A 25,190-nucleotide genomic window follows, 5' to 3' on the forward strand; every position below is an offset into this window, starting at 1 on the left:
AATCATATAAGAGTAGATAACATAGGAATTTTTTTGAAGAGTAAACAGGCGGAAATTATAGTTAAGTGTTCTGGGTAAAATGATCTCTAACAAAAGTTAGTATGTATTTACACTTAACAGAAAAATTTTAGGGTTTACCTGTTATTTTCGTTATTAATAAAATGATTTGCATTAAATGTCAGGAATAATTTTTTTCCTGAGATAATAAAAGTAAAACAAATAATGCATCTTTGACACTGATATAGAGACTATGTTAAAATGTGATTACTGAAGATTCTAACATAAAGACTAATTTTCTGATTTGAATGTTAGTCTAGGTTTAACTTTATGCTGATAAATAAATATTAAAGTGATTCCAATGACAAAGGAAGGTATTCTCCTGTATCAAGATTTAAAATTTTCATTTTCTCAACAGGCCTGTAGCCATTGAAACTACATGCTTTTCATAGAAACAGAGTGTTCTGTGAAAGAAGTCTAAGATATGAACAAATTGTAAAATGCAGTTTAATAGTAGATACATATCTTTTAATTACAGATATTGTCAAAGAAGTTATGACATGGAACTTCCTTCTGGTATTACATAATAAGCAACTGAACACCAAATGCAGTTGTGTTCTATATTAATTATACTTCAAAGATTCTTAAAAAAGCGAATTCATACAATAGAACCTTCTGCCACTAATGCTTAATAGTCTGATCATATGTGCCCATGGATCACATTCTGCTTTAAGAGAAACTATGACGTGCGGGCGTACGCGCGCACACACGATAGTTTTTTTCAAAGCCACATTCATCCAAAAAATAGTGTAGGCCTACACAAGTTAATTTCTTTAAACTCTTCCATGAACTAAGGTATTTGATAATTTGTGCTATTCATCAATCTGAGTAACAGAGACTTACCAGCTGTCAAAACGTTTTAAGGACCAGTGGTCCTGTGACATACTCCAACCACATAGGCTAAACAGCCCAAGGATATTTTGAACAATACAAATTATAAGACCTTCTTGGAGGTTCATAGTGAAACCAAGGCATATTAAAGGAGTCTGAGAAGCCTGATAGTAAAGACATCTGTCTAACTTTGTTTAAAGAGCACGTCCCAAAATTATGTGGTCATGGGATCTCCCCACAATTCCCACTTAAAAAAGCGTCATTTAGGGCTGATGCGCATTTGTTCTATTACTTAATGAAAACTCTAACATCTGCTATGATTATTTTCTCAATCACTTTTCTCAGCTGCACAGGTTCTAGATATTTGAGGGGCAAAAGGATCCTTGGCTTTATCATCTGTAGGAGTCTGCATATTGCCGAGAAGAACGTGCCCAGGAAGCTTGTGAGCTGAATAAATACAGTAGGAGTAAACAGAGTAAAGAAACGTCTGATAAATTGATGAGATCAATTTCTTTCACCCTTCCCCATCAAACCCTTCCCTCCCCAACTCATTAGGGAAGTTCGTTTGTCCTGGCAGTTGGGTGGCTTGTGGTAAAAGATGTTCTGCAAGCAAATGACAAAGTTCATGGCGCTTCTGATTTTCTTACAGGCTTCTTTTCACCTGCCCTGTTCTAGGAGGAATGTATGATATCTTAGCTTCCTCTAAAGAGAGTGCGAAGGGGAGAGACACCTAGAGGGTGGTATTTCTGAACTGTCAATTCTGCTTGCGGCTCAGCAGGTCAAAGTCACTTTGCACTTCGTGTATTTCCTACCAATATCCATTTGTGAACAGAATAAAAAAGAGAGGAAGACACAGCACGAGAATGAGAAATGATGGAAGATGAAGGAAGAAACAATAATCTCTTCTTATTTTTTGTTCCCCAACCTATAACACCTCCTATGGTTTCAAACAAAATGATATATCATTTGGATGGTCATGTATTACATAATCAGTGTCCTTTTACACATCCGGGAATTTTACATATCCAAAGAAGAAATTAATTTGACCTCTATACATTCACTGAGACAGAAGAAACAGATTTTCTGTGAGAAAAGATTTTTAAGACATTTTGAAATCCTTCTCTTTTCCCAAACACTCCTCCCTCCTAATCCTTCCTTTATTTGAATTTCCTACAACATTCTATTTTTTGGAGGTTTTTAGAGAGTAGACATTTCTACAGAAAAAGCAATTGCCTGACTCTTTGAAGACATAGGATCTTGTGACTCTGTTAAGGTAGTCATATCCCAAGGACTCTGTTAAGGTAGTCATATCCCAAGATGTTTGATAACTGGTCTCTCTTGGAACCAACCAACCAACCAAACATTCTTAGGCTAATCCAAATTAAATTCACTGCAGCACACAATTCTGAAATTCAAGAGAAACAAAACACTGGGGGGATTTTATAATAAAAATAATGAGAATTAAGGTTGGTGTAGAGTATTCTCTTATATTAATATTACCCTCTGACCCATTAGTATTTTTCTTAAGTGACATTTTTTTTTTAATCAAAGACCATATAATTTGGACAGAGGAATTCAGAAAACAACACAGACAAAAATTAAAATTTCCTACACATCCCCCAAACAGAAATTACTGATAATACCATTTTGTAAATATAATTCCAGTTTTCTTTGTATAAATCGATGGATATAGTGTACATTCTAAGTCATAATGTATTATTTTAATGAGCTGTAAACATTTTTCATTTAAAGTGTTTACAGTTACATTTTTCATTTAACATCATTTAAATGTTCTAATATATGCTTTTTAATGGAAGTACGATATTTCATTATATGGGTGTACCATAATTTATTAATCTAATACTCCATTTGTAAAAATTTAAGACTTTTTCCCACTGTATTTTCTACCATAAATACTGCTGCAATGATTAATCTTATGCTATGCACTTTTCACTCATCTCTGATTGTTGCCTTGGGACAAACTCCTGAAAGTATATTGCGAGGTAAAATGGCGCTATGTATTGAATTGTATTCCCCCTCAAAATTCATATGTTGAAGTCCTAACCACCAATGTGACTAGGTTGGGAGATAGGACTTGTAGGAGATAATTAAAGTTAAATGAGGTCATAAGGATGGGCACTAATCTGGTAGGATTAGTAGTTTTATAAGAGGAAGAAGAGCGAGATCTTTCTTTCGCGGTTATGTGAGTTTATGGAGAGAAGGCAGGTCTACAAGTATGCAAGACAGTCCAACCATGAACCTGACCTTCCTGACACCCCGGTCTCAGACTTCTAGTCTATAGAATTGTCAGAAAATAAATTTTTGTTGTTTAAACCACCCATCTATGATATTTTGTTATGGCAGCCTGAGCTAACTAAGACAAATGGGATAATATTTTCAGGCACTTCATAGATACCGTAAGACAGCTTTTTAAGAAAGCATTTATCAGTTTACAGTCTGACCCATGGTGCATAAACCTATGAATTTCCCTGCAACCTCATCAACTATGATCTTTATCATGTTACAATCATTTTCAATTTTATATATAAAAAGGGGATTTCACTGTTTTAATATATTAATTTCCCTGGGATAAAATGACACAATCTTCCTGGTTATGTAGGGTCTTTCTCTGGGCCATAAAAATAACTGCATTTCAGTAAAAACATTTAATTGTGAATTCTACTTAGAAAGTGCACCAACATGTCACCTGTAAAATTTTGGTCTAATATCATTCATTTACTTACTCCACAAATGTTTACTGAGAACCTGGCTAGAACCTGTATCCTGGGGATACAACATAAGCACCAAAGGATTGATCCCTGGCCTGCCTAGTAGAGTTTATAGTAAGTGAAGGCATAAAAAAGAAAAATCAGATATAAGTGCACTCACCAAAAGAAGGCTATCATTAATAACCATTTAAATAAGCTTTAATGAAAAATGCAATATTAGTTATGAAGAGGGTCACTAAATAATGATAACAATTTCTATTCACTAGGATGATTTAACAATTTTAAACTTGAATGTGCCAAATAAACAGACTAAAAATACAAAAAGAAAAAATTGGCAGAAGTAGAAGGAAGAACCACCACGGCAGTGGCAGCTTTCCACTCATCTTGGTCATGATCCCACAGATCAAATAGGCAAAACATTAGTAAAAGTTTGACTATAAAGTTTCAGCAAGTAATAAAGAAGAATCATTATGATATAGATAACACTCTCTGAATACAAAGAAATTAGGTTAGATATCAGTTCTCAAGAAAAAAAAACTTTTACTTTCTTATAAATTAAAAAATGTACTTATAAATAGCTCTGTATCAAAAAAAGAAATTATTTTATATTAGTTTCAGGTATACAGCGTAGTGGTTAGACATTTATATAATTTAGAAGGTGATCCCCTGATAAATCTAGTACCCATCTGGCACCACACATAGTTATTGCATATTATTGACTACATTCCTTAGGCTGTACTTTTACATCCCCGTGACTATTTTGTAACTACCAATTTGTATTTCTTACTCCCTTCAATTTTTTCACCCAGCCCTCCAAACCCCTCTCAACTGGAAACCAAAAAAGAAAAAAAAATTATAATGAAAAGTTACAAGTACTTAGAGTGAATTTTAATCAAATATTACATATCATCTATCTATCTATCTATCTATCTATCTATCTATCTATCTATCTATCTATCTATCTACTTATATATATATTAAAAGCAGTAATTAGTGGGAAACTTATCACTTTAGATGCTTATGCTGGAAAAGAAAAGCTAACTAGTAAGAAGTTAACCATCTAATTTCTACTTTTTCTAAAAAAAAATCCAAAGAAGTAGACAGAAGGAATAAAAATGAAAGACAACATTCAATGAAATGGTTGACCACAAAAGGGGCCACACACGGAAACTTTCAGCATGAAGGATCTGTTCTGAATGACACTAGGGTGGAGAATATATGACACTACGTTTGTCAAAACTCACAGAACTATAAGAATTGTAAAGCACAACAAGTGACCATTATTGTATACAAACTGAAAAAAAAACCCAATACGTTAATCAGGATGTTGAGGGATCTCAGGATGGAATGTGTACTTTGAGAAGCAACGTTAACTGTACTGTAAGATACAACCTCACTAAAGAGAGTGGAAGAGAAAAGAAGCTGTCCTGTGGAACTTTGAAAAACAGTGTTTTGACTGGAAACTGTAAGGTTAATAACCAGAAGACCTGTACATAAACACTGTACTCTAAGTAAATGGGTAGTGGCTGGTGGAAGCCTGGTTTCTCACTATTGAAGAGAGAAGTTACAGATAAGCAAGAAAGAAAGGCTCACGTGAGTTTTGTGGCACTGGACTAGAGCTGGAGACATCAGTATGACCTCATGGGTTAGTATACATACAATGTCACCTAGCTCTGTCCAATGAGAGGCCCTGGAAGCAATGACATCCCAGTAGCAATTAGCATATCCATTACCCTGATCTCAGTTTCTAAATATGATTCTCTAATATAAGGAATCAGGGTTCCTTGCAGAAATAGCTGATTATAGGGCTGAGGCAAGAAAACTATAAAATGAGCTTGCAACATGTTTTAGTACCAGAAGGTATGAAAGTGCTAAAAATATAAAAACAAAAAACAAACAAAAATGATGGGGCACATCAAAGGGAGTGAGTCTGAAAGAGCTCTCAATGGCTCAAACTAGAACAATTTCAGAAACAAAATAAGTAAAGTAGTATCAGATTATAACCCAAAGTATAAAGTAATTATACAAGAACCCATACTGATATAAATGGTTGGCCAAATAAATAGGGTAGAAGAGACAAATCTTCCTTGCAGAAGAATCCCAATAATGTATGTAGCTAGTCCTCCCTCTAGGAAGTTGGGTTTAATTTCCCTCACCCTTTGAGTGTGAGCTGGACTTAGTAACTTGCTTCCTGAGAATAGAATATGGAGAAAGCAAAATAGTATCTTTTCAGGGAAGAAACCTGGCAAACACTACCTTAACCAAGTGATCAAGGTTAACATGACCAGTGATGTCCTGTGACTATCATTACTCCTTGATAGGGTGACATGAAAAAGTATTTCATCTCTTCAAAATCCCATAACCCCAGACTAGCCATGAAAATATTAGACAAATCCAAATTGAAGAATATTTGACAAAATACTTGACCAGTACTCCTCAAAACTGTCAAGGTCATAAAAAACAAGGAAAGGCTGAGAAACTGCCACAAATCAGAAGAGACATGACAACAAAACACAATGTGGTATCTTGAGTTAGATCTTGGAACACCAAAAAGGGTATTAATAAAAAAATGGACTGGTGAAATACGAATAAGGGCTGATGGTTAGTTAAAAGTAATATGTCTCTTAGTTTTGACAAATGTATCATGGTAATATATGGCGATAACTTTAGAGGAAATTGAAATATGGGCACTCTCTGTCCTATGTTGACAGCTTTTTCTGTAACTCTAAAATTAATCTAAAACAAAAAGTTTACTTTGTAAAAAAATAGTGAAGTGGAAAACAAGAGAGTTTGACAAAGACAAAAGCTGCTTCTTTGAAGAGTTTGAAAATGTTTATAAACTTCTTATAGGATGGATTGAAGGGAATAAGAGAAGGTAAAAATAAACAATATTAGAATGAGAAAGGGGAGATATTTACATATAAAGCAAAAAAAAAGAGAACTTAATACCAATTCATCTGAAAACTTAGATGAAATGCACTATTTCTAGAAAATTATAACCTAACAAAACTCACTCAAGAAATAAATGAAAAGCCTGAATAATTCTTTAACCACAAAATACACTGGTGCACTGATGAACATTGATGCAAAAATCCTCAACAAAATATTAGCAAACCAAATTCAGCAATACATTAAAAAGATCATCTACTACAATCAAATGGAATTTATTCCTGGGATGCAAGGTTGGTTCAATATTCACAAATCAACTAACATAATACACCACATAAATAAAATGAAAGATAAAAGTCACATAAAAGATCATATCAATAGATGCAGAAAAAGTATTTCACAAAATCCAGTATCCCTTTATGATAAAAACTCTCAGCACAGTGAGACTAGAGGGAACATACCTTAACATCATGAAGGCCATATATGACAAATACACAGATAACATCATACTCAACACTGAAAAGCTAAAAGCATTTTCCTCAAGATCAGAAACAATACAAAGATGTCCACATTTATTCAACATAGTATTGGAAGTCCTACCCACAGCAATCACACATGAAAAGGAAATATAATAAAAGGCATCCACATTGGAAAGCAGGAAGTAAAAGCATTATTTGCAGATGACATGACGCTATATACAGAGAACCCTGAAGACTGCACCAAAAATCTATTAGAACCAATAATTAAATTCAGTAAAGTAGCAGGATACAAAACTAACAGTCAGAAATTGTTTGCATTTTTATACAATATTGAACTATCAGAAAGAGAAATTTAGAAAACAATCCAATTTACAATTGCATAATACCAAAACAAAACAAAACAAAAAAACACCAAGGAATAAATTCCACAAAGATGGTAAAAGACCTGTACTCAGAAAATTATAAGACATTAGAAAAAAATTGTAGGTGATACAAAGAAATAGAAGCATATACCATGCTCGTGAATAGTAAGAATTAACAACATTAAAATGTACAAAGTACCCAAAGGAATCTATAGATTCAATGCAATCCCTATCAAAATACCAATGGCATTTTTCACAGAATTAGAACAAATAATCCTAAAATGTATATAGAACCATAAAAGACCCTGAATAGCCACACTAATCTTGAGAAAGTAGAACAAAATTGAAGGTATCATGCTACTTGATATCAAACTACACTATAAGTCTATAGTAATCAAAACAGCATGGTATAGGCATAAAAACAGACACATAGATCAAAGGAACAGAATAGAGAGCTCAGAAATAAACCCACGCCTATTTGGCCCTCTAATCTATGACAAAGGAGGCAAGAATATACAATGGGGCAAAAACAGCCTCTTTAATATATGGAGTTGGGAAAACTGGACATTTACATGCAAAAACATGAAACTGGATCACTGTACATCATATACAAGAATAAACTCAAAATGGATTAAAAAGTTGAATATAAGACCCAAAAACATAAAACTCCTAGAAAAAGGATAGGCAGTAAACTCTGACATTGCTCTCAGCAATATTTTTACTAATATAGCCCCTCGGACAAGGGAAACAAAAGAAAAAAAAACAAAACAAATGGGACTACATCAAACTAAACAATTTTTGGACAACAAAGGAAACCATCGACAAAATGAAAAGACAACATACTGAACGAGAGAAGATATTTACCATGATACATCTGATAAAGGGTTAATAATACCCAAAATTTATAAAGAACTCACACAACTCAACACCAAAAACAAACAAAAAAACCCTAACAATCTCATTAAAAAATGGGCAGAGGACCTGAATAGACATTTCTCCAAAGAGGACATACAGATGGTCAACAGACATATGAAAAGATGTTCAACATCAGTAATCATCAGAGAGATGCAAATGAAAACCACAAAGAGATGTCACTTCATCCCTGTCAGAATGGTTTTCATCAACAAATCAACAATCAACAAGTGTTGGTGAGGATGTGGAAAAAAGGGAACCTTGTCCACTGTTGGTGGGAATGCAGATTGGTGCAGCCACTATTGAAAACAGTATGAAGGTTCTTTAAAAAATTAAAAATAGAACTACCTTATGACCCAGCAACTATACTCCTGAGTATTTATCCAAAGAAATTCAAAACACTAATTTAAAAAACCCCCATATATACCCCTATGTTTACTGCAGAGCTATTCACAATAGCCAAGATATGGAAAACAACTGAAATGTCCTTCAACAGACAATTGGTTAAAGAAACTGTGGCATATTTATACAATGGACTATTATAATTCAGCCATAAAAAAGAATGAAATCTTACCACTGGCAACAACATGGATGGCCATAGAGGGTATTATGCTAAGTGAAATAAGTCAAACTGAGAAAGACATTGTATGATCTAAAGAACAAAGTAAATAAACAAACAAAACAGAAACAGACTCAGATACAGAGAACAAACTGATGGGTTACCAGATGGAAGGGAGATTGGGGGGCTCAGAGAAAAAGATGAAAGTATTAAGAAGTGCAAATTGGTAATTATAAAATTGTCACAGGGATGTAAATTACAGCCTAGGGAATATAGTCAATACTATGGTAATAACTCTGTAACTAGTGCCAGGTGGGTGATAGGAGATCACTTTGTGAATTACATACGTGCCTAACCACTATGCTGTACACCTGAAACTAAGATAAAATAATACTGAATGTCAACTGTAATTAAAAAATAAAAAAACAAAAATTTCTAGAGTGAGGTTTAGGTGTCACTATTTTTCTTAATCCCCAAGTGATTCTAACATCGTGATTCTACTAATCTAACCCATGAACTTCATTTTATAAATGCAGAAACAAAGGTGCAATATTGATAATGTCGCATCCAAGAAAACATAGGAGTTATTAGGTTAGTGCAAAAGTAATTGCGGTTTTTGCAATTATTTTTAAAATTTTAAACCACAGTTACTTTTGCACCAACCGAATATTTGCATATGGTACTGGGATTACAACTCTACCGTCAAGTGAAATCCAGTGACTACAGGGATATATGACAGAGTGACGCATGATCTATATATAAATCATTGTGCTATATGCACAAAAACAAACAAACAAACAAACAAACAAATAAATAAATTGATGCAATAGTTTTGTGTCTTTCCACAAACAAGTTCCCACACTCAGATGGTTTTAAAGTTGAGTTGTCGATCAACTTAAAAGAGCAAGTCAATTGAATCTTATACGGAACAAGCACAAAAGCTCCCCAACTCATTTTATATGACTGCGGTAGCCTGGATACCAAATCCTGACAAAAATAGTACGAGAAAGGAAAATAACAGGCCAATCCTGAGCACCCACATAGATCTAAAACTCCCAAACTGCTTGGCCACAGTAATGGGAAATGGTATAGATGTACATATACCACTTTTCCTTGTTTGTTTTTATGTAAAAGCATTACATATATACTACATATATATATACACACATATATACTATGTTCTTAAAAAGCTTTGGTATGTTAAAATACTACATAGAGATCCGATTCAAGACCCCAAACTCTTTCCCACACCTAACTCTAGATGCTAAGAAGGCTCAAGTTTAAGACAAGCCACACAGAGGAGTAGCTTATGTTTCTGTTCATTGTCAACCTGACCTGTATTCTAACACATAGTGAAACATCTCTTAGCCCTGTCTCTTCCTCTGTGGTTGAACTTCAGTAGGCTTTTTAAGGCACTGTTTCAGAAATATCCAGGAGCTGTTGGCTGTGAATGAATGGTGTGGAGGGAAAACCGAAAGTTAATTAAGTGACCTTAGTAACTATTCCCCAATGGTAGTGGAGGTCCGGTGATGTGCATACGTTGGGCGATGGGGTTCTTGGCTCCTGCTTTTGGCTATCTCTTTGCCACCACATTAGGCCCACAATGTCTTCCAGCAGCATGAGGGTTGGGATGAAACAGGGGAAAGGAGAGACCCCAGAACCTCTCCTGGGCTCCTTCTAACGATCATGGACAGCAGATGAGGAGAGGCACCTGCTCAGTGCTTTTTCAGTCACGTCTTCGTCCTTGAGACATGTCTACAGTATGCCGCTAGAACCGTGACAGTCTCCGAGTTCACCTTTGCACTGCTGGTCTTTTACAGAGCAATCTGCAAAAGCGCATTTCACTGCTGTATTGAATGGAAAATATCACTGACTTGACACTGAAGCATATTTTATCATTTACAGAGCGTTTACATAATTTCCTGTGACCTATTAAGAAGCATAGCAGGTAGAGTGCATTCACATTATTATTCACAATGAACAGATGGGAAATTGAGACAGGACCAATTGCTCAAAATGAAATAGCTCATAAGTAGAAGAGTTCGGACAGCGCCCTTTCTGACTCCCAGCTCAGTGCTATTTCCCACATACTAAGGCTCTCCCATACCATTCACTTCTCTCTGTTTTGGTTTGTTTGCCTTGTTTTGAAAGGCATAATTGTCTTGCTTGAGTACTGCACTCTAGGTTGGGTGGGGATAGATGTTACTGCTGGGAAAGTTAGAAGCAGATTTGGGGGTGTTCTACAGCTTCTGGTAGAATAAAAATAGAACCCTCAGTGTGTATTTAAGAGGCATTCACTGATCACTGCTCCTTTAACCTTTGCACTGTTACTGCTGGGAAAGTTAGAAGCAGATTTGGGGGTGTTCTACAGCTTCTGGTAGAATAAAAATAGAACCCTGAGTGTGTATTTAAGAGGCATTCACTGATCACTGCTCCTTTAACCTTTGCACACGCAGTATGCAGGAGGAAGTCTGTCAGACTGGCCACATTACATGAGGATAACCTTGCTTTGACATTTGATGTGGTGGCCCACCTGCCCCAGAAGTTAATCTCTAGATGCATAATTTGTATGGCATTTGTACTTAATTTTTTTACGCCTGTTTCCAAGACTAGAATTAAGCAGTAGCAATGAAAATTCTTAATGATCCTATTTGATGTGATTATCTATGATTTTACTCAAAAATGCATCACTGTCTCTAAGAGGAGAGGCAGGAAGTTGAGGCATCATTTCTGAAGCGACAGGAAAGAGGAAAGGTTATCGTCCATGAAGACGGAGGTGTTATGACATGATTTGACTGGTGCCCATGACAGTTGTCTCTGTGATACGATCTGGAGTCCATAGAAAATAGGGACTGCTTTATATATAGTCATGTTGTGTTCCTGCACCCTGTGCTTGAAAGCGAGCACATAGGAGCTGGCCTCTGTCAGGTGTGCAGCAGCTCTCAGATGGCCCCACTAACCCAGGGGGAGCTGCCTATCTTACATTAAACCAGAACATAAAAGCCATTTTGTGTTGCTGCTTTAGTTTCTCCACCCTCAGCCTGACTTACAAAACCCAGATGTATAACCACACATATCAACCTAGACCTCTGCCCTTCAGTGCATTGTCCCTGAAATCCTCTTTTCTCCTTCCCATCAGTCCTCGGTGGTACTACGTATGGCTGAGTGAGTGGCTGTGTCATTCACGATGCGTGGGGCTGTCATCCTGCAGGAGTGTATCTGAGTCTGTCCTTGACTCACTTGTTTCTTTCTTTCTCTCTTCTTCAGTCTTCGTACCAGCTAGACTGTTTCTGTTTAACTCTATTCTTTTATTCCTGAAACGCTCAGAGTGCTATTCAGAGAAGATGCGAAGGAACACACCCAGAGAGCTCATCGCGGTCTAAAAGGATGCGCTTCCGGGAAAATTTCAGATCCAGACAGCACTGCTGTCCTTCACTCCAGTCAGTAACAAAAGGCAATCCTGCTTCCTTTTGAATTTTTGATAGAGGTAGTTCAGGTAATGAGCAGTGCCGACTCTGAATGCGTGTCTCAATGGATGTAAAAACGGTCATAAAAAGAGAGGACGGCAAACACAGACTGAAACGTCAAACTTGACATTGACAGCATTTTTAACAGAAGTCATGATAAATATCAGATACTACAGACGTGGACAAGGGAAGCTTCTTTTTACAAGGGGAGGCGGCTAAAACCTGAATATTCTATTAGCAAAGAAATTAAGAGCATAATTATATACACAGCTGAAATATTTCCACTTAGCATGAGGTATTACAACTCCAACTACCTATTTTTCACGTTTTTCTTCTTCTCAAAATTTACATTCTTGTGGCTGGGTGCCAAAGGGAAGCATATTAGAATAATAACTAATCAATAGTGATAGAAAGAATATTTTATAATTACCCAGTACCTGCACATAAGTATTTCCCCTTTTACATATGAGCCCTGAGTTTCAGAAAGGTTAAGTGATTTGCCCATTATGGGTCAGTGTGCAAATTTTAGAGTTGAGATTCAAGTAGAGATCTTCTGCTTCTTTTTATTCTTTCATTGTGACAGCATGACATTCCTGAATGACATCTGTCTGACTCTAAAAATTACAGGAAACATCATACCTTTCAGCTTATCTTGAATAATTTCTACCCTCAAATGAGGTTCAAATGTCCTTAAAACCTATTTCTTCCTTTCTTTTTTCTTAAGATACATGCAACCTAAATGTTGGATCAGAGACTGACTCAACTTTCTATTCTAAAACACCACCCAGAGATACCTGATATGTACATTTTTTAACCTGGAAAATGGATTAAATGTGTACTATTAATATACACATGAACTTACAAACATAACTTACATTACACCTTACAGTGTATCATTACAAAGAAAACAATACTTTTACAGAATAAAAGTAACTATGGCAACCTACAGATTCAAATCAGGCTGCCTCCCAGGTGGTGGCAGCAGCTCCCACCTGGCTGAGTAACTTTCCATTAAAATGTGTCTCAAATACATACATTTTGCGGGAGCATTAGCTGAATTTCCTACTTAACGTTCTCAATTTAATTTTACCTTTCTGTGTTAATGACTAAAATAATCTGATCATACAAAATGTGTCAGGCATGTCAGTTTCACTGAAACCTTTGTATCTTCCTGCCTTCCGGAGAACTTCCGAACACTGGAAGGCCTATCCTTTGATATCCATGGGTCAGGAGGAATTAAGACAGAGCCAGGAGATGGGAGACAGTTTAGGAAAACAGACCCTCCCACACGGTCTATCAAAGATCAGCCATCCTGACTGTTCCCTGTCCCCTTCCCTTCTTTCTCTGCACATTTGCTAAGTGTAGATGGTTTAGTTTGGGGTAATACAATCCCCCTAACTCTCAAGTAAGGCTGAGTTTCCCAATGAGGTCAAAGCCAGAATAGATTCTGAGACTAGGATTAGTTTTATTTTATTATGGGATGTGAAAGAGCAACAGTGACAACTTAAATTCAACTAATATTTATTGTGCACCCACAATATGCAAGGCACTGTGGTGAGGTCTTGAGAGGATAATAGGTGAATGAGAACTAGGTTTTGCCTTCAAAATACGATCTAGTAGAAGAGAAGCAGGTGTGTGTGTGTGGGGGGGTGTATATAAATGTACACAATAAAGTTCATTAGAAAACTACAGAGAGAAGGTTTTTAGTGTTTGAATGAGTTAACAGAAGTCTTCTTAGAGGAGTTTTGTGATATCTGACTGTTACAAACTTGGAAAAAGAGAAACATTACAGGCAGAATAAAGAGGTATCTGGGGTAAAGATTATGAGGAAAATACTTGGACTTCAGAATGGATGATATTGGGAAAACCTTAATAGTATCGCTTGGAATCGATTTTTAATTCAATAATCAAATAAGAACCACTGAAGTTTTTTCTAAAGGAGTATAGTAAAAATGAATCTGTAATTTAGAAGGTGATTGCTAGGCTACTGTATGGAGAAAAAAGCAGTAGAGAAATGAAGAAAGATAGATCAGTAAGAAAAAATGAAGGCCAGAATTAGGGCAGATGCATGGAAATAGTAAAAAGAGAGAAAATGAAGACAGAATATTGACATTGGCAACAAACTGGGTCTAGGAGGTAAAAGATAAAGATGAACAAAAAGTGAATGGGCCATTAATGGAAGTGACAGTAACATCAATAATGAAGTCATTCATTTGTTCGTTCATCAGACACTTACTTTGTGCCTGGAATGTTCCCTTTTTCTAGGACCTAAAAAAGGTATAGGAGCTGGTTTAGTGAGAAGACAGATTTAATTTTATACAAGGAGAGCTGAAAAGTGACAGTGGAACATTCAAGCCCCCAACTGTTGACAGAGATCTGTACTTTAGGAGAACAATTGGGTTGGAATTATCTGTAAAAAGAGAGGTCAGAGTTGAAGCTGTGGAAAAGAGGTGAGATCACTGAAGTAGAATTTTTCACTGAAGTAGAAAAGTTCTCAGAAAGAAGAGGGCAAGTTCAAGAACGGATGTGAGAAAAAACATTACACTGTACTTGGAGTCTGGAAGAACAGGAACTGTTAGCAAAGAGATGGTCGCAGGAATAGATTAAGAGGAAGCGGAGTTAGTGCTGCCTCAGGGAAGACAAGCAGCATTTTAGGTAACACGGAGGCTTGGATATGCCACAGCACCAGCTTTTCAATGAGCATAAGGAGCGTGAGGCTGGGGCACAGGCTGCTGATTAGGTCACTACGTAATCCATTTCCAAAAGACTCACTGACAAGTGAGGAGCTAGAAGCCAGACAGAATGGTGAGAGGTTGGATTGGGAAGAGAACGATGGAAAAGTAGCTTGCCATAATAATAACACTTAAGACAATACAAACTAACAGTGAACACTTTTTGACTACTCCTGTGCCAGGTACTATTGTTCTAAGTACTTGATATATATTAATGCATTTAATCCCTAACATAATGTATGCTTTCTGGGAGAGATGCTATTTTATGTGTTTCTTAGAGGTAATGAAGGGAAAACCCAAATAGATTAAGAAGCTTGCCCTACCTCACATAGTTAATAAGTGTTGATTTGAACCCGGGTTGTCTGACTTCTGACTCTCTTGACCACTCTGCTATGTTGTGAGGCTAGGTGACGCTTAGACAGGTTTGTGGGAAGAAAGGAAACATAAAGAGCGGAAAATGGGATAATGGTTGAATGTACAAGGGGATAGGATAAGGGGTACCTCCTGTATGGGAGGAGACCTAGCAAAGGTTCTCTGGGACAGGATTAAGAGAAGAGAGGTGGAGTGACATGGAGAGATTTTAAACTCAGAGGTGCATAGTTTTGGGGGCTTGCTTAGATGATTTTATGTCCTTTTGGTAAAGCAAGAGGTGAGGTCACCGGAGTGCTAAAAGAAGATACTTATTCCTAAAGTGTAGATGAGGGGAGGGGCTGGGAGAAGACACTACATGAACTCCAGTATTCATCTTGCTTTATGAAACCAGTGGAAAAGCAAGGATCATTAGAAATACACAAATCTATCAACAAAACGTACCCAGACATACTCGTATAAATGCATTACAATAGAAATACCGATGACCCTTAAGCTGTGCAGACCTAGTACCAGGTGGCCTATAAGAGCTAAAAGTCAACTTCAAATCTCACATTCTGATTCTTTCTCCCCCCACCCCCCCGGCTTTATTGGCAAAAAGGAACATAAAATGTGCAGCCCACCTACATCACATCGATGTACATTTTTCCTTTGTGGGTTTTTGTTCTCTTCCAAGAAGTGTTTGCTATTTAAAATCTGTTACTAGGTGATAATAGCAAAGCACATTTTTTCTCTTCCCAGATCAACCCCACACGTTTCACTGTGTGTTTGCAAGTGAAAATACCTGTTGCCGTGCACGTGAGAGGCGCAGAATGCAAAGCTGTAATGGAGCAGGGTGGGGTCAATGACAGCACCGTTTTCAGAATGTTCCATCAGTTCTGTCAGGTAGCAGAGATGTCTGTGACAGCCTCGCACACCATAGCGCGCACAGTACTCATCTAACACAAAGACTTGGCCAGGGCTAAACCAACCCTGCAAAAGAAAAGAAAAAAAATTTTTTTCTTTCTGTAGTAAGATCTGCTTTTCTGCAGCTGCTGTTAGGCATTATAAACAGAGGCTGCACTGAAGTGTCTTTCGCCGTTTTTTTCTTTTTATTAGTGGTATGTTTCACATTATTTTCAGAAAAGCAAATATCATCAGTTTTGGAACTGATTTGGGACACTGGCAACCTATGTAATACCATTCTCTTTCCTGCCACGCAAGGCAGGGTCAATCTGGTTTGCAATTGTGTCATGCAAAATCAGTCAAATTTATTCACAGTATCTGAATGGTTAGTCACAAAAAATGGCATTCCCCAAACTGCAACCTCTGTATCAATCAATTAAAAAGAAAATGGTAGAGACGTCATCAAAATGACAGCGTGAGGTGAGCCTCTGTAAAGCTCCCCTGGAATTTACAACTAATCGAACAACAACAACTTCACAAAGGACTCCCTGCACAGCAGACAGGCAAGACGAAGAGGCCCACTACTGAATTCACCTAAAGGTGGGAGAATCGTGCGAGGGGGGGGGGGAGAAGAAGTGCGGAGATGGAGCTGCGTGGGCGCAGGACGCAGACCTAGCTCAGTGCTCCATGCTCCCTGCATCCCGGAACTACCGCAGCTGCGGGAGAGGGAAGAACTCGGACTGCTAGGGCTCCTGCTAGGGCTCCGCTTATGGCCCACTGGGCTGAGGGGGCAGCATATAACACGGCTGAACCCAACGCTCACGAGGCAGAGACCTCGGAGCAAAGATTGAGGGAAGAAGGCTGAAAACGGTGGTTTAAGCCCTCACTGTTGAGCAGAGAACGGAAGTCTTAGGCACTGAGACTAGCTGCCCTTCCCTATCCTCCCACAGCTCATCCCGCCCCCACCTGCCCGGTGCTAGAAGCAGAACAGTAGCAGTGTCAGATCAAAACAACAGAATATTATCTGCTCTGAAAACTGTGGACTGCAGACACAGATTCGCAGCCCAACTAATTCCCGCAAAAGAGAGGGAGCTGTAGAAGCGGAACCGGCTGTGATGGTGGTCGCAGCCATTGCTCTGGGCCACCTCTCACAACTCACCCCGCCCCTGGCCCTACCTATCTGGACAGATCCCTGCAGGAGTAAACAGAACTGCTGAAACATACGGGCTCTGAATCTGGTGCAGAAAATGCTTTGGAACTTCAAAAGCTCTCCGTACCCCCACAGGGACGTGGTGCCCTATGACGCAGGCGAACTGTTAACAGAGGACAAGCCCACCTTCAAGGGAATCCCCCATTGTGTGAGAAGCTAGAATAGTGCAGAGAAAACACAGCACTACTGTGTGAGAGAGAAAAAACAAAGGCTGCAGTCGGAGAGAAAATAAAACATTCTACCAACAAGTATTGGAAAACAAAAGAAAGAACTCTTCTTATCAACCTGATGCAAAAGCCACTCCTGTAGATGTCTAGGAAGACATATAATAAATCAGTAATTGCCATGAATAACCAAGGCAACAAGACAGCTCAGAAAGAAAGTGAAAAGTCTCCAGAAAAGGAACTTAAAGATACGGAAATATGTGACTTAAATGACAGAGAATTCAAGATTGCAGTTCTGAAAAAATTCAACGAGATGCAAGAAAACACAGAAAGGCAATTTAATGAACTCAGAAACACAATCAAAGAACAACATGAGCATTTTACGAAAGAGACTGAAACTTTAAAAAAGAACCAAATGGAATTTCTAAAGATTAAGAACTCAGTAGAAGAAATTAAGAACGAAATAGCCAGCTTAGGTAGTAGAGTTGACCAGATGGAAGAAAGAATCAGTGACATCGAAGATAGAAACCTGGAAAGTACACGAATGGAAGGAGAAAGACTTGAGACTTAAAAGAAATGAAAGAACTCTACAAGAACTTTCTGACTCCAACAGAAAGAGCAATAAAAGAATAACGGACATAGCAGAAGGAGAAGAAAGAGAGAAGGGAACAGGGAATACAAACTTGTGGACAGAACTGGATCCCCGAATCCAAGAAGCAAATAGAACACTTAATTACCTCAATCCCAACAGGCCTTCTCCAGGGCACATTGTATTGAAGCTGTCTAAAATCAACGACAAAGAAAGAATCCTCAAGAGAGCCAGGGAAAAGAAGACGGTAACCTACAAAGGAAAGCCCTTTAGATAATCATCAGATTTTTCAGCAGAAACTCTACAAGCCAGGAGGGAGTGGAACCAAATATTCAAACTATTGAAAGAGAGAAATTATCAGCCAAGAATGATAGATCCAGCAAAGATATCCTTTAGATATGAGGGAGGAATAAAGACCTTTCCAGACATACAGAAGCTGAGGGAATTTTCTAATACATAACCTGTACTACAAGAAATACTAAAAGAGGCTATTCAACCACCATCAACAGGGACAATTTGTGGCAACATAAAACGGGGGAGAGTAAAGGCCTGAACTGGAGTATGGGAATAGAGAAAGTAAGCGTCCTGAACAAAATGGAATACTCTAAATATCAAACTTTCTTTTACATAAACTTAAGGGTAACCACTCAAAAAAAATCCAGAACTGAAATATACACTGTAATAAAAGAAGAAACAGAGGGTAACATCATAGAATACCACCACACAGAAATAATAGACAACAACAAAAAGGCAAAGAAACAATGGTGACACAGCCTTACCAGAAAACTAGAGATAGAATGACAGGAAATCCTCACGTATCAATAATCTTCCTAAATGTAAATGGACTTAACTCACCAGTAAAAAGGCACAGAGTAGCAGATTGGATCAGAAAACTAAACCCAACCATATGCTGTCTCCAAGAGACACATCTCAGCTACAAGGACAAGCATAGACTCAAAGTGAAAGGGTGGAAATGGACACTCCAAGCAAATGGTACCCAGAGAAAATCAGGTGTAGCCATAATGATATCAGATAAAACAGACATCAGGGTGAAACAGATAATAAGAGACAAAGATGGACATTTCATAATGGTAAAGGGGACTATACAACAAGAAGACATAACAGTCATCAATATTTATGCCCCCAATCAGGGAGCACCAAAATATACCAAGCAACTACTAACAGAACTAAAGGGAGAAATTGACCAAAGCACAATTATACAAGGAAACTTAAATACATCATTGACAGCTATGGATAGATCATCCAAATAGAAAATAAATAACGAAATAGCAGCCCTAAATGACACATTAGATGAAATGGACATCATTGACATATGTAGAGCACTTCATCCTAAAACATCAGACTATACAGTCTTTTCGAGTGTACATAGAACATTCTCAAGGATAGACCATATATTGGGACATAAAATCAGCCTCAGCAAATTTAAGAAGATTGAAATCATACCAAGCATATTCTCTGATCACAAGGCTTTGAAATTGGATATCAACTGCGAAAAGAAAGCAGGAAAAACACGAATACATGAAGATTAAACAACATACTTTTAAAGAACAACTGGGTCAAAGAAGAAATTAGAGGAGAGATCAAAAGATACATAGAAACAAATGACAATGAAAATACATCCTACGAAAATATTCGGGATGCAGCGAAAGCAGTTTTAAGAGGGAAATTTATATCATTACAGGCCTATCTCAAGAAACAAGAAAAGTCCCAAATAAATAACCTCATTTTACACCTTAAAGAACTAGAAAAAGAAGAACAAGTGAAACCAAGGTCAGCAGAAGAAAGGAAATAACAAAAATCAGAGCAGAACTAAATGAAATAGAGAAAAGACAATAGAAAAAAATAATGTGACAAAGAGCTGGTTGTTTGAAAAGATTAACAAAATCGACAAACCCTTGGCTAGACTCACTAAGATAAAAAGAGAGAAGATACTAATTAACAAAATCATAAGTGAAAAAGGGGAAGTTAGCATGGACACCACAGAAATACAAAGGATCTTGCAAAAATAGTATGAAGGACTATATGCCACTAAATTCAATAACCTAGAAGAAATGGACAAGTTCTTAGAAACATATAGCCTTCCAAGGCTGAACCATGAAGAACTGGAAAATCTAAACAGACCGATCACCAGTAAGGAAATTGAATCAGTCATCCAAAACCGTCCAAAAGCAAAAGTCCGGGAGCAGATGGCTTCACTAGTGAATTCTACCAAACCTTCAAACAGGATCTATTACCAATCCTGCTTAAACTCTTCCAAAAAATTGAAGAAGAGACAGTACTCCCTAACTCTTTTTATGAGGCCAACATTACCCTGATACCAAAACCTGGTAAGGACAACACAAAAAAAGAAAACTACAGACCAATATCTCTGATGAATACTGATGCAAAAATCCTAAACAAAATTCTAGCAAATCGAATACAACAATGCATTAAAAAGATTATTCATCACGACCAAATGGGGTTCATCCCCGGGGCACAGGATGGTTCAACATCCACAAATCCATCAATGTGACACATCACATAAACAAAATAAAGGACAAAAATCACATGACTATATCAATTGATGCAGGAAAAGCATTTGACAAGATACAACATCCATTTATGATTAAAACATTTAATAAAATAGGTAGAGTAGGAAAATACCTTAACATAATAAAGGTCATATATGACAAGCCCTCAGCTAATCTCATAATTAATGGTGAAAAACTGAAGCCCTTTGCTCTACGTTCAGGAACACGACAGGGCTGTCCCCTATCACCTCTGCTTTTCAACATAGTGTTGGAAGTCCTTGCCAGAGCAATCAGGCAAGAGAAAGAAATAAAAGGCATCCAAATGGGGAATGAAGAAATTAAATTGTCACTCTTTGCAGATGGCATGATGCTATATATAGAAAACCCTCTAGACTCCACCAAAAAACTATTAGAAACAATCAACGAATACAGTCAAGTTGCTGGCTACAAAATCAATGTACAAAAGTCCACTGCATTCCTATATACTAACAATGAAATCTCAGAAAAAGAAATACAAAAAACAATTTCCTTTGCAATTGCAGCAAAAAGAATAAAATACCTAGAAATAAACTTAACCAAAGATGTGAAGGACCTATATGCTAAAAACCATAAGACATTTTTGAAAGAAATTGAAGAAGACACAAAGAAATGAAAGACATTCCGTGCTCATGGATTGGAAGAATCAACATAGATAAAATGGCCTTATTACCTACAGCCATATACAGATTTAATGGAATCCCCATCAAAATCCCAATGGCATTTTTTAAAGAAATAGAACAAAAAATCATCAGATTTGTTTGGAACCACAAAAGACCCTGAATAGCCAAAGCAATCTTAAGTAAAAAGAACAATACTGGAGGTATCGCACTCCCTGACTTTAGCTTGTACTACAGGGCTACAATAATTAAAACAGCATGGTATTGGCAGAAAAACAGACACATAGACCAATGGAATAGAACTGATAACCCAGAAATAAAACTACATAAATATGGACAGATAACTTTTGACAAAGAAGCTAGAAACATACAATGGAGGAAAGACAGCCTCTTCAATAAATGCTGGTGGGAGAATTGGATAGCCACGTGCAAAAGAATGAAACTGGACTGCTATCTGTCACCATGTACCAAAATTAATTCAAAATGGATCAAATACTTAAGCATAAGACCTGATGCAATAAACTGCAGAGAAGAAAACATAGGTACTAAACTTATGGACCTTGGGTTCAAAGAGCATTTTATGAATCTGACTCCAAAGGCAATGGAAGTAAAAGCTAAAATAAATGAATGGGACTATATGATACTTAAAAGCTTCTGCACAGCAAAAGAAACCATCGACAAAATGAAGAGGCAACCGACTGAATGGGAGAAGATTTTTGCAAACAGTGCCTCTGATAAGGGGCTAATATCCAAAGTATACAAGGAACTCATGAAGCTCAACAACAAAAAAACAAACAACCCAATTGAAAAATGGGCAGAGAACCTGAAGATACATTTCTCCAAAGAGGACATACAAATGGCAAATAGACATATGAAAAAATGCTCAACATCTCTAATCATCAGAGAAATAGAAATAAAAACCACAATGAGCTATCACCTCACCCCAGTCAGAATGGCTATCATCAACAAGACAAATAGTAACAAGTGTTGGAGAGGCTGTGGAGAAAAAGGAACCCTCATGCACTGTTGGTGGGAATGCAGCCTGTGCAGCCATTGTAGAAGGCAGTGTGGAGATTCCTAAAAAAATTACGAATAGAATTACCATATGACCCAGCAATCCCTCTCCTGGGTATCTATCCAAAAAAATTGAAAACATTTATACATAAAGACACGTGTGCTCCAATGTTCATTGCAGCTTTGTTTACGGTGGCCAAGACATGGAAACAACCAAAATGTCCTTCGATAGATGAATGGATAAAGAAGTTGTGGTATATATACACAATGGAGTACTATTCGGCAGTAAGAAAAGATGATATAGGAATATTTGTGACAACATGGATGGATCTTAAGAGTATAATTCTAAGCGAAATAAGTCAGACAGGAAAAGCAGAGAACCCTATGATTTCACTGATATGTGGTATATAAACCAAAAACAACAAAAGAACAAGACAAACAAATGAGAAACAAAAACTCATAGACACAGACAACAGTTTAGTGGTTACTATAGGGTAAGGGGTGGGGGGGGAGATGAGGGTAAATGGGATCAAATATATGGTGATGGAAGGAGAACTGACTTTGGGTGGTGAACACACAATGGGATTTATAGATAATGTAATACAGAATTGTACATCTGAAATCTATGTAATTTCACTAACAATTGTCACCCCAATAAATTAAAAAAAAAAAGAGAGAATGGTAAAGCAGATACTATAAGTGAAATTGTCTAGTTTCCAAAAGCATTTTATAACATCAAGTAAAAGAAAATTCCAGTAACTGTAGCAGTGGTAAACATGTGCTATGTGAGTATTTCAATATTTGGGATATTGCTCTCATTCTGACTGTCTCTCTATGGCGAATATAACAGACTTAATATTTGTTTGTAAAATGTTTTGAGGGGTTATATGGGCTATATGGATTATTTTAAGATTAAACAAAGAAGAAAGGGGAATGGAGAGTTTTAAAAAGAGGCAAGAAAATCATGCAAGAGAAGGAAAAGAATGGTGAGAAATGTAGAAAGATGAACTGTAATAAGGAAAAGGAGGAAGAAGAAAAAATAACAAAACAGCACTATAATATTTACTATAGGGGTGGTACAGGCACGATACCAGGCATACTGTACATAATATATCTAATACTATATCATAATATTTAGAACTATCATAAATGGTAGTTATCATGATCTCCACGCTACAAATATATCAGCTGAAGTTGAGAGATGTTGCGTGACTTGCTGAAGACCATATTGCAAATTAGCCATGATTTACATCCTGGGTCATCTTGCCTCCAAACTCTCTTTCTAATCTCCATGCTCACTACCCTCTGGGTGCCATCGAAGACACACTGTCATGTTCTCCTCATACTCCATATATGTGGGGTCACCCACATACTCAACACAACTTCTAACAATTCAGTTACTGACCCCACTGAGTGGAATCCAAGACTGAGCGCACTTTTCTGGTGTTCACTCTACGTGTGCTTGTCTATCAAAGGTTTTGTGATGATTTGTTTTACTCTCCATGTAATGGTCAAATTAGGGCTGGATCGGGTTTAAGCTGCAGAATTACATGTTGAATAATAGGTCCTTAATAAAGTGTCTATAAATGAATTAATAAACCATCAGTGTGCTCATGACAGTAAGTTGTTTCGTATCTTCCTGTCTATTGAAATACCTCTGATGAGCTTGGAGTACATCCTTTCTGCAATCTTATTTTAAAGACAATGTAACTTTATTGCATGGAGTTACCCTGTTCAGTAGCCAAGAGATTAAATGGTGATAGAAATAGGCATATTCTGGCTGGAACAATTCCAGAGGTATTGCCACTAAAAATATAAACCTTGAAAAGGCACAGTGATTCCTAGGCTACAGTTTAATGCCACATTCTGAAGAGTCAAGCAATCCTTCTAAAAATAAATTATGCTTTGTACCCCAAATTTGGTTTCAACACATACCAGGTAGCAGTTTAGCTACTCGATTTAATTCCTTTTTCTTTCTTTTTAAGGAATTCAAATTATCTTTTGAGAGTTAAACGAAACTAAAGCTTTCTTCTGTTACATATATCTACTGTCCTATTTAAACAGTTTATCCCACTTTCTTTTCCCTATCACATAGGTTGTCTTTCTAGGAACCAAAGAGAGAAATGAAAGATCAACATTTGCTGAACAGACCTTAAACCTTAAAATGTCTGTACAGTTGTTAGTAAATCCTATCACAGAGTTTTGTTGTTTTTGTTTTTTAAATTTTCATTAAAGCCTTCTATTTTCACTCAGCCTTCTCCGGAGGGACTGATAAACTATACCTGAGAGTTTGAGTCTATTCTCCTGTCTAGTGAGGGGTACAGTAGCAGTCTCCAAGTGTATAATTTTCAAATTGGGAAGCAATCGATTGGAATCCTCCATCCTTAACTCCAATTTATTCAATGAGTCAGGAATAAAATGCCGCTTCACAATAAGTATTTCTTACTTTTAAACCGTTTAATTATAATCTATAGGGGGGTAGATGGACAGACTTTTACTCACCAAGCAAGAATAGGAATCATTCAGTCTGTGGTCCAAAGTCTGCCTCTGGAGTAGTCTAAAAAGGAAGGCGTGGTCAAGCTTGCAAGGATTTGCAGAAATAAACTCATCCATACCATGTTTCTGAAAACGGTCTGCATCTGTCAATTCAGAAAAGCATATATAACACATTTGTTTTTCTGGTTTAATAATGGGCAGATTCAGTTTTTGAAAATCACAAAATGCATGCCTCATCATAACAGAAGACGACCTTCGA

At 37.1% G+C, this 25,190-nt stretch overlaps 1 protein-coding gene across 8 annotated transcripts in view; it reads right to left on the reverse strand.

Annotated features, from left to right (window-relative positions):
* CADPS2 (calcium dependent secretion activator 2) overlaps positions 1-25,190 on the reverse strand; it is a 491,293-nt gene that overhangs the window by 135,788 nt on the left and 330,315 nt on the right. For all 8 annotated transcript variants that reach the window (XR_013992602.1, XR_013992603.1, XM_081038675.1 and 5 more), the window contains exons 12-13: positions 24,938-25,074; positions 16,171-16,358 (exon numbers count right to left, since the gene is read on the reverse strand). Coding sequence is in view for 6 of the 8 variants with exons in the window: in XM_081038675.1 (XP_080894801.1) it covers positions 16,171-16,358; positions 24,938-25,074 (325 nt within the window). In the remaining 2 variants the exon portion in view is untranslated. The remainder of the gene's footprint in view (positions 1-16,170; positions 16,359-24,937; positions 25,075-25,190) is intronic.

The sequence above is a fragment of the Rhinolophus hipposideros genome (genome assembly GCF_964194185.1).
Source record: "Rhinolophus hipposideros genome assembly, chromosome: 25".
Lineage (NCBI taxonomy): Eukaryota > Metazoa > Chordata > Mammalia > Chiroptera > Rhinolophidae > Rhinolophus > Rhinolophus hipposideros.